The following is a 10,723-nucleotide window of genomic DNA, read 5'->3' as shown; positions in this document are numbered from 1 at the left end:
GATAGCTTGCACGAGTTAAAAGGCTATGCCTTTTAAAGTGCAGGCCACATCAAATAATATTTCAGCTGATTGACTAGCTCAGCCAATCACTACGGAAAATCCCTTTCGGAGTGGGATGGGTTGTGACGCAGTAGTTTAATATGTAGATTACTTAATCTAGCAGGTGTTCGTTATTTGAGTTAACTATTGAGGGTTGTCGTTTCGTGTTAGTGAAACTCTAGTTTTTCAGTAATTTCAGACAAATATTTCAAGGCTGACGTCCGAATACGCCCTTTTTAGCTCGAAACTTTTAATTTTTCTCGATTTAATCGACTGCCACTTTTCTTTTGCCCAGGTCGAAATATTTTCACGCTTTTGGGGTAAGCAAATGTGAAAACTGGTGTAGTTTACTATTCATCCTTAAGCACCTAACCAAAGCTTTTGAGAAAATTGGCATTATTCTTTCAATTTTTTTCGTTATGAACACACTGGTTTCGATCCAAATTCATCAGGTCAGTTATTATTTATCGTTAAACCAAAGACATTGGAAACACTAAAGTGTGCGATGCTTCGCGCTTTTATTCATTACTACGTCCTACCCGGTGTCTTATGAATGCTTTGCCTCAGCTTCGAATATGTTAATACCAATTGAAGTTCCTGTTTTCGCATCAGGTTTGATCCAGATTGACTCCTTGTAGAGCATGTCTATTGGACTGCAGATGCTTGCCATGACCTTGGGTACTCTGGGCTGGTTGGGTGCCGTAGTGTCCTGTGCCTTGCCCCTATGGCGTGTGACTGCTTTCATTGGGAATAACATAGTGACAGCACAGATCATGTGGGAAGGCCTGTGGATGAGCTGTGTCGTGCAAAGCACAGGTCAAATGCAGTGTAAAGTCTACGACTCCATGTTGGCTTTACCACGTGATCTTCAGGCTTCTCGAGCTGTCTCGATCATTGCTCTCCTGGTTGCTGTAGTTGCCATTTTTGCCAGCATTGCTGGTGGGAAGTGCACCAATTGCCTGGCTGAAGGTTCTGCCAAGACCCGGGTTGCCATAGCAGCAGGTGTCATGTTCCTGGTAGCTGGGATTCTTGGATTGATCCCACCAAGCTGGACTGCCCATAGGGTCATAGGAGACTTCTACAACCCACTGGTGCCTCAATCTCAAAAACGGGAGCTGGGTGCGGCTGTCTTCATCGGCTGGGGAGCTGCTAGTCTCATGGTCATCGGAGGAGGGCTCCTCTGTAGCTCATGCCCCAGTGGAAGAGGGGGGAATGCACACCAATACAAACCAGCATCACAAACCAGTCGAGAACGCACTGCTTACGTCTGAATGAACCACTGGCCACTTGAATTTGTGAAGAGGGAGACTGGTCAGTGGATGTGAGGAGCCTCAGTTTATTTTATTTGTTTGGGTTTTTTTAGTTTTAATGTGGGCAATTGTAGTGTGTGTGTGTGTGTGTGTGTGTGTGTGTGTATATTGTATTTGAATGTATTTTTGTAAATAAAACCATTTTATCTAAAGTGATGAGTTTGAGTTTTCATTGAGTTTAACAACTTGAAAGTTGACTTTGCCCAGAAGGTGGCAGTGTTGCAGTAACAGCACACACTGATTTATGTGAAGGGTTGGACAAAATAATGGAACAGTTAAGGACTTGTGACTGAGAAACTAATCACAAAAATGGTAGTAAAGGTTTCATACTGATCAATTTGAACCTTAATTACTAGTACACCCCTGCTTCAAACGGCATGTTGAGGCCATTAGTTTGGTTTGGGAGTGTCTAAAGCTCCGTGAGGGATCTAGCACATTTTGAAGAAGGTCTAATAGTTTAATGCCAGAATTTCTTGCCTGCTACTGGCAGAAATGACAGTGTTACAATTCATGAAATGTTATGCACTTCAAGGAAAAAGTGCTTCAGATCAAGTTTAAACTCACTGATGAGCTTTAACAGAATAGTTCCTTAAAAAACTATAAAACTTTGTTATTAAATATTAACATAGAACCTACTCTAGTTTCTACTCCTCTGGGACCAAGTCTCAACAAAAAAAAAAGTACATTGTAAGTTTCAAAAAGAACTGATGCTTGGAAACTCTTTCATCAAAGAGCTGAATTGCTCTAGAGGAATGGTCCAGTATCCCAGTGGGAACAGTTTTAAGACAACATCACAATATTCCAAGTTGAACTGAAGATTTCCTTAAAGCAATGGGTGGGCCATCTCCTTATGAGTTCATGCATATTCATATTTTTGTTTTGGCTTCTCATATATATATATATATATTTTTTAAATTCTTTTGACTTCCAGATAAGTGTCTAAGATGCGCTTTACATTACAGAACAGATCACTTGTTCAAAAGCAAAAGAGCTGAATAAAATACTTTATTCAAAGACCACAGATATCAAATTGAAACCATTACAGGTATAATGCAACACATATTGTGCCTCTGAAAAGCAGAATTTTTTTCTTTCTTTCTTTCTTTCTTTCTTTCTTTTTTTTTGCTTTTCAGCTTTTCAGCTCCTGCAACAATTCAATCAACAGCCCCTGACTTAAGCATCTTGGTTAATGTAATGAAAAATTACCACAAATTTTTAAAGAAATATGACTGGTTAAACACATCAAATGTAATAAAATCATCATTTAAGGGTTTGTTACAATTAAACCACACAAGACCACTGAAGCTGCACTAATATTGCACCTTTACAACCTATTCACAGTATATTTTAAATAAATATTTTGAACAAGTATTTACAGTTTGCTTTGCTGGTACTTTGCTCTGCTTCAACGATTCTGAAGCAGTCAACAACCTGATGCAATTTCTGGTGCATACAGACACCTTTTAATAATCTCCACTGCAGCGAAAAATTGAAGACAGTTCAACATTGTCCATGTGAAAAAGTCTGCCTTAGCTGACAAGAAAATCCTCTTTTCTTCTTTTTCACTCTTCAGCTATTATGATTTTAAAATCCAATATTTTTTTTTGCTACTTGCCAATGCAGCAATCACACAGGAGAGTACTACTTCTCAATGGCTTTTTTTTTAATGTATATTTTACCCATAATGGTTACGGCAAATGGGTAGCAGTTTTTTGAAGGCTTTTTTGAAGTCCTCATTGAAGATGGTGTATATGAGAGGGTTTATAAGGGAGTTCATGTAGCCAAGCCAAGTAAGGATGTCAGCCAGCAAGGCACTGGTGCTGCATGAGGGGCAGGAGTTAACGATCACCTCCTTCAGGAAAAAGGGGAGCCAGCACACAATGAACGCCCCCAGAATGAGCCCCAGAGTGAGAGCCGCCCTCCTCTCCCTGGCCCCCGGGGCTCGGCGGGCCTTGAAGGACCTCAGGTTTTGGGCGGTGATCCGGATCTTGTCCCCGTCCGTGGACGGTTCGGAGATGGACTTCTCGGTCGGGCTGGTGGGGCTGAGCGGACCCGGGCTCAAAGGAGTGTCCTTCTCCGAGTCTACCTCGGGCAACGTGACCGTGCTCACCGTGTGATGGACGGATCGGTGGCTCCCTCTCCTGTTGCGCAGCATCTCAGCCGCGCGGTAGATCTTGTAGTAGAGCACCAGGATGAGAGCCAGGGGGATGTAGAAAGCGCCAAAGGTGGAGTAGACGGTGAAGGCCACGTGGTCGTGTTCGATCAGGCAATCCATCACGCCGTCTTCCCCGTCATGTCCACTGGGTGGCCTCCTCCACACCAGAGGCGGAAGAGACACCAAAATCGACAGCACCCACACGGCCACGATGGTGAACGCGGCCCGGCGATAAGTGCGTTTCTGGGAGTAGGCAACGGCATCCGTGATAGCGCGGTACCGATCCAGGGCGATAGCAGCCAGGTGTAAGATGGAACAGGTGCAGCAAGTCACATCCACCCCCAGCCAAAGATGACACATGGAGGGACCCAGGACCCACGTCTCCTCAGCTATATAGACTATACTCACCGGCATCACCAGAACAGCCACTAAGAGATCGGTCACGGCCAGGGAGCAGATGAGGTAGTTAGCCGGCTGGTGAAGCTTGCGGGTAACCAGGATGGCTGTGATGACCAGAGAGTTGATAGCTGTGGTAGCCACTGCCAGGAGTGAGAGTGTCAGGGAGAGCAGAATCTTCCCGGGGCTCATCCTGCTGACCAGGAACCCTGTTAGCTCTAGAGTGGAGCAATTCAGTAGATCCATTTGTTGTGTTTTGCCAACGTCGTGACCTGGAAAAAAAAAAAAAACACAACAAAGGGAAAAGATAATGAAGAACATTACAGATTGATGGAGCGAAGGAAAGTAAAAAATATATATATATTGCATAACAAAATAATAAATCCATCTTGCTTAACTAGAAATTTTTTGAACTTGCACCAGACTTTCATGAGAAACATATGACTGAAATATTTCATTTCATCTTGAGAATTTAACACCAAACATTAATTCAATATCATAAAATATTTCTGCATTTGTGGTCTCCCTATAAGACAGATACATTTTGCCACATCTTCAAACCTAGTCAGTATCTCTCAGCATTAAGTGCTTCATTAACATTCAGAAGCAGTTCCTCTGCTAAAGAAACAGTCGTGTGGCTTGAGTCATTGCATAACACTTGACACGGGAAGGGACATAATCTGTGTTTACTGAGAGGCGCGTCAATTTTTCTTACAGAACGCTGATTACCACCTGGTATTAGATGAGACTTGTCTTCAACTGAATCAAAATTGCCACTTTGGACACTGTTCAAATTACTTTCAGCGCTTCATGTATTGGCTCTAAGTCATTACATTAAATCTTGAGACATATTGATTTTGTTATCTATGGTCAAATTTTTTTTTTTGGTAAAGAATTTAGTTTAGCCTCCAAAGAAAAGCAAACACTGTTTTCATCCCATTTTGTACCCTCTCCCCGTCAAGCAGAAAGACGGCACTGTGAGGGTGTAATCCTGTTAAATTAACGGTTTACACATTTCCTTCCCTCACAGCAAGTCTCTAGAAATGTATATTTCACACACAAAAAAGATAACATTTCCATTTGTATGACATTGAATGATTTGATTCATCATCCCCAAATGTTTTATTCTTTAGAGTTATGAACATATATTATATATGTGCATAGTGACACAGGCTTACGCCTACGTCAGAATAACGATTTATTGTGATCCCGTCAAATCAATAGGTAGATGGATGTTTGCTACTTGAAGCAATCTGAACGGTGCTGTGCGCTGGATCCGCAGTAACATACCAGCCAAAACCAGAAAGAAAACCTGAAAAATAAATAAATAAATAAAACTGAAGCTGTGACTGGTAACCTGTCAATCAAATAGACACCGCACAAGTTTACTGAATCTTTTGGCATGATTTGAAGGAACATACCGGCAAAACAGGGAGGAAAAAAAAAAAAAAAGAAAAGTTGTGGAGCAGCAGGGCAGGAAAACCTGCCGCCAACTTACGCCAAGCTGTGCTCATGTTATCACATATTTGTAAATTCCTGTCACTCATTTTGCTCCTGCAAATCGCTCCCTCTCACTTCTTGTCATCTCAGTGAAGAGGACTGTAACTCGCCTATCAGTAACTCAGTAACTACCTTCACCGCACGCCGCCATAACAGCACTGCGGTACAAATTGTACGTGTATTACCATCACAGTGAGGAGGGCGAGGAGGATGAGGAGGATGATGTTGACAATGACAACAGTGATGATGACGATTATTATTATTGTTGTTGTTGTTGTTGTTGTTGTCGTTGTCGTTGTCGTTGTCGTTGTTGCTGCTGCTGTTTCTTTTTCATTTTTAACTTTTAGTTATTTATTCATTTTTCATTTTTCATTTTTCATTTGTTCTCTGCTTTGCCAAGCTTGTTGTTGGATGTTATTCCTCTGATTCACTCTTGACAGCTCATCTCAGTCATCATATCACTTGCTAAGTCAACAAGATGCGGACAGTGAGGAGGCTGTTCCACTCGAATTCCTCACTCAAAACACTGAGCACAAATTCTGAGACATACAAACAATTTTGGCAGGCAGACTTAAAACACGTTATCAGTGTTGCAAACATTAAGGCATAATTTTTCACCTTTTCTGATTTGCATACTTGACTACACAGCAATGAGCATAGAATGTGGCACTTTTTTTTTAAATCCTTGATGGTTCCTAAGGGCATTCCTGTCCTTAGCCCAACTCTACCACACCTGATTCCCCACTTCACTTAGTCATCAAGCCTGTGGTGACTCCACTGTGATATAACTGAGCTCAGTCAAAAACTGCCCAAGGCAGCTACGCCTGTGGGAAAGGATGGCGGGGAAAGCTGTCCCGAAAAAGCTGTTTACCCAAACATTTGGGGAAATAACAAAGCACAGAGACAGCTAGAATAAAAGTGAACTACACCTCCTAAAAATCTCAAATGATTTGTGCTTGCTTGACTGATTTCTTCTTACTGTGGCTTTCAAAGCAGAAGGGACTTTGAATTTCATGCTTGTGTTCCACAGTATGTACGGCAAGGACGTTTTTAAATCCACAGCCACTCTGAATTCTCAAACGCATTTCTGTCCCACAGAGATTGGAAATATTTGTTAGAGAGATAATCCACCCTGGGATCTTCACCTGTTTTTATTTCTTTATTTAATTATTAAAAAAAATAAATAAATAAAAATTTCAGACTTAGACATTCACATGCCTTGCAGTAATCCAATGCCACAAATCACCAAAAAATGAATCAAACTCTCAGGGGATTTTGTTTCGCAGGTAATAAATGTTTTAAAGTGCTCTACTTCTTGTAGTGATGAAAATTAATGGCATATATGCTGTATGCTGTTAGAATACCCATGTAAAACGTTACCTTGATGTAAGAAGTTCTGGAGTATACAAGTACTGCAGTAGACGGTTGAAGCTAGAAGGTGCTTCTGTCCGTTTTTACAGTGAGGAGTCTTTTATCTGTGGTTTAATATAATTCCTGTGTCACCCACGTCAAGTCTGAACAGGCAGTGAGACATGATGCTCAAACATGTTCCTTGACCTCAGAGTTCAAATGACCACACAAGTCTGTTGGCATCTAAAACATTTCGACATCAAAATTGCTTTCCAAAAGCCAGTGGCCCAACTTTGTTTAGTTAAGTTGCATCTTGCCCATCTAGTTATAGTTGCTCCATAGAATAAACCATGGATGAATTCTATTAAAAAAAAAAAAGGTTGAGACGGCAAAAGCAGGATAAAAAAATAAATGTATGGTATAACCGATTTTTATGAAATGTTTCACCTTTTACTTTGAGACTCTAACGTATCTTTCATTTACATTCTGAGTAGCTCTTATGCAAAGTGGCAAGGTAATGCTTTGCTGTTAAACCAAACCAGAAAAAAAAAAAGTCGGAAAAGTGAGAAATCGTAAGTGTACGGCCAGATGTAGCACTGTGTACAAAGATCTGTCATTCTAATATTCTCAGTGCAAAATTGTGCCAAAAAGCCAATTGGGTGTTGAGCTCACACCAATTGCCATGTGTCCGGGTTGCCGGAGAGAAGCGAGGTGTGAATGGTGTGGGAGCATTTCACAAACACAGAGTTCCACATGGGGCCCCCATGGCCACACAACATCTCGACGGCTGGATCAGATGGAGCTGACAGATGGATCGTCCCGGCAACCAGGCCTTTAACAGGCCAGAACAGACCTGGCGGTGCACCACCAGGGCCACCAAGAACAGCCCCTCCTTGCCGCTTAGAGATACGGGAATTAGCTAAAAACAAGCTCTTGTGTGCTTTGCCCCTCAGAGTCAAAGGACATTCAAATGCTCAGCTGATGAGGAAAAATTGAAGATGTCGAAAACTTTTTTTTTTTAGTTCTAAGAGGTTTTTACGGATTTTATTTCCCGCTAAAATTATCGGCGGGTGTTGACGTGCGTGACATAAATGGGAATGCTTTTGTAAGACAAACTTTGGCTTCATGTTTTTGGCTGGTTCGATAAGTTCATGTCACTCATTTTCATTTTTTTTTTTTTTTAGCCAGCCTCCTCTACGGTTCAAAATCTTTAAGCTTCACTGCACAAACGCCCTGAGAACACCATCTCTTCTATTAGCCTCATTTTGGAACCAGTGTCTCTTTCACAGGAGGCTGAAGAAATCTCACACAGACATATTCTCATCTCACAACCCTCTCTAGGTTACTTTCCCTTATCTTTCGTCTGAATTAGATTTAAAAAAAAAAAAAAAAAAGGACACACAGAATGTGCAAGAAATGACATACTTGGGGTTTTACAGATGTCAATCAAACTCTGTCTTTTTCTTCACTTAATACGAATCTTCCCTACGTGGATACCTCTGCGGGTGTGACAGACATCTTTTAGGAGGAGAAGGAGTCCGACACGCTGGCCTGTCTCTAGGATCAGACGGTCCGACATGGTCGGAATGTTAGCCTCACAAATGTTTTGATTTTCTGAGCGTTGTCAGTCCCGGTTTGACAAATTTGGAAAATGCCCAACACTCCAGAACGTTCCTCAGTGACTCTAGACATCGATCACTTCAAAAGACAAACAAAATGACCTTTTAATTGCAATAAAGACTATATGCACTGAGCATGAATACTAAATGGTACGTGGAAAAGAACAGAGTGCCTGATTTGGATGAAAAGACAGAACAAAGTCAAGGACATGAGGGCACAGACACAGATGTAAATGTAAAAGCATTAAAAACTGAACTGAATGGATCATTACAGAAGTAAAAAATTTCATGCCATAACACGTGAACGGCTCGTAATGAATGATCGTTCTGCGTTGCCTGTACTGCTTGACTGTAACCATACATGAAAATGAATATGGATACACTGACTGAACAGGCATCGTATTCCATTATGCATAAATAATGTTAAACTATAACGCGCCCATGGTGACGTACAGATCTTGTGAATTAAAATTATGAAAATTCTGAAGTATGTCAGCCATACTGATTTGCCACAAGTCTCTCCATTAAAGCAAACCTTGATAGAGAGTGGCCATCATTTCCCACACCTCACTTTCTCTGTTTAAGCAATAAAAGCTGAGCCAATACCAATTAGCAAACAACAACAGATAAAAACTGGCCACACTTCATCACTTGTATTTCATTCTAATACCTTTGTAATATATTTCTATCATAACTTTGGTTGACGGCAGACAAATTTTAGTGTTCAAATGATCTGTAGCGTTATGGAGAGAAGATCATTTGTTTCAATGGCACTGACAAGACCAAAAAGATCCAAGCTGAAAAAAATTCACTGGGCTTCCCAGGAGATCAGAACCACATCTGAATGATCTACCAAATCATCAGACCAACAGCGAAAATTGGCCACCACTATTCACCAGGACTCAATTAAACATATCTAGATGAGAGAGTTTAAATAATTCCCTCTCATCCACGCCTAAGGGATTACAGCTACTGGTCGCAGCCAGACCATTTGAGAATTGTGAATCACATTCCAACGTAATCAGCGGTTATTTAACCGGGACAAAATTGCAAAGAATGTACATAATTTATGAGGGACACATATGATCCATTTAAAAAAAATTGTTAACGTTGTTAGATTTAGAGTTTTACAAATTGACCGGTATATGACCTGTGCTCTCTTCTGTTCTGCTCAGGCAATATCATTATAATATTACGGCACACACTCTAATTTCTTGTTTGATTTGATTTACGATTAAAGCAATAGAGATAACATGAACCAAAAGCCCAAGGTAAACAGTGTATAGAGCGTAGCGAAGGCAATTTACCTAATATGATGTGATTATTCATTTCACTTCATGGACCAAAATATTAAAGTCCCTAATGTGTATCTGTCTAGGAATGCATTTTTTTAGAAGCACAGTAACAAAAGCAGTAACTGTTGGTTTCATTTTTTATATTAAAAAAAAAAGGCAAAAGAAACTTCCTTCATTTTTTGTTCATTTACATGTAGTACTGAGTCATCTTGTTATAAGTATCCCAAAACGAACTTTAGGAAGAGTAAAGGTTACTGCTCAAATTTGTAAAAGAACTATTTCATCATTTCTACAGCGTTTCTGATAAGAAATTCATTAAGCCGATAGTAGGCTACCGTTATTCTCTTATGCAACCCAATAACCCTTCGTTTACCTGCACATGACCATACCGAGCGGAATAAACTTGTACAGCCAAATGACTTACCGATATTGTTTCGTTGTCACAGTACAGTATCGTCCTGAAAAGATGATATCGGCACGGATACGTCCTCTTCACTTATGAGTAGCGTCCGGGACTGCTGGAATCTAGTTTTCACAGACAAAACAGATCGCGGGGTGCTGTCGCTGCGTGGCTCAAGGTGAGAGCGTGTGGCGTTAGCCTACTGCGGGGGAGCAGCAGCAGCATGTGAACGCGCATAGACAGGTGCTTGGTGTTCTGGGGTGATGTCTACACGGGCATCAGTTCGGAGGGAGGCAGGAATTAGTCAGCACTCGTCGCTGAAGCGCCGTTTAATTAAGAAGAACTCTACGTACATTTTACTTATGTAATGCAGACCTGCTATTTATTCATTAGATTCAGAATGGTTTGTGCTTAAGCTTTTTAAATGGAAACATTTTAAGTACTTTATACATTATAGCTATGTAATGATACTTCACGATATTTTTGAGCAGAAAATATTCACAGTTACATGCTGCGATATCTATCTAGACAAAAAGCAAATGACAAAGCAAAACCTTTATTGTCTTTCTTCAAGTTTTTGCCTCAGATTTCCAGGCACACAAGATCTTAAAATCAGCCGGGTGTATATTCGCACAAAGTCTTGCTGGTTTTAGATGATA

General features: G+C 40.8%; 2 protein-coding genes across 2 annotated transcripts; one reads left to right on the top strand and one right to left on the bottom strand.

The window, feature by feature from the left end:
* Positions 1-680: 680 nt before the first annotated feature.
* Positions 681-1,310, top strand: cldng (claudin g). The gene has a single exon (XM_030779570.1). The coding sequence runs from the start codon at positions 681-683 to the stop codon at positions 1,308-1,310; it is 630 nt and encodes a 209-aa protein (XP_030635430.1).
* A 1,714-nt stretch (positions 1,311-3,024) lies between these two features.
* Positions 3,025-4,146, bottom strand: htr1fb (5-hydroxytryptamine (serotonin) receptor 1Fb). The gene has a single exon (XM_030778957.1). It carries the CDS (start codon positions 4,144-4,146, stop codon positions 3,025-3,027), a length of 1,122 nt encoding a protein of 373 aa, XP_030634817.1.
* Between the last annotated feature and the right edge of the window lie 6,577 nt (positions 4,147-10,723).

Source organism: Chanos chanos, chromosome 7 (genome assembly GCF_902362185.1).
Source record: "Chanos chanos chromosome 7, fChaCha1.1, whole genome shotgun sequence".
Taxonomy (NCBI): domain Eukaryota; kingdom Metazoa; phylum Chordata; class Actinopteri; order Gonorynchiformes; family Chanidae; genus Chanos; species Chanos chanos.
The sequence above is the reverse complement of the archived record's forward strand: the minus strand, read 5'-3'. Positions and strand labels throughout refer to the sequence as shown.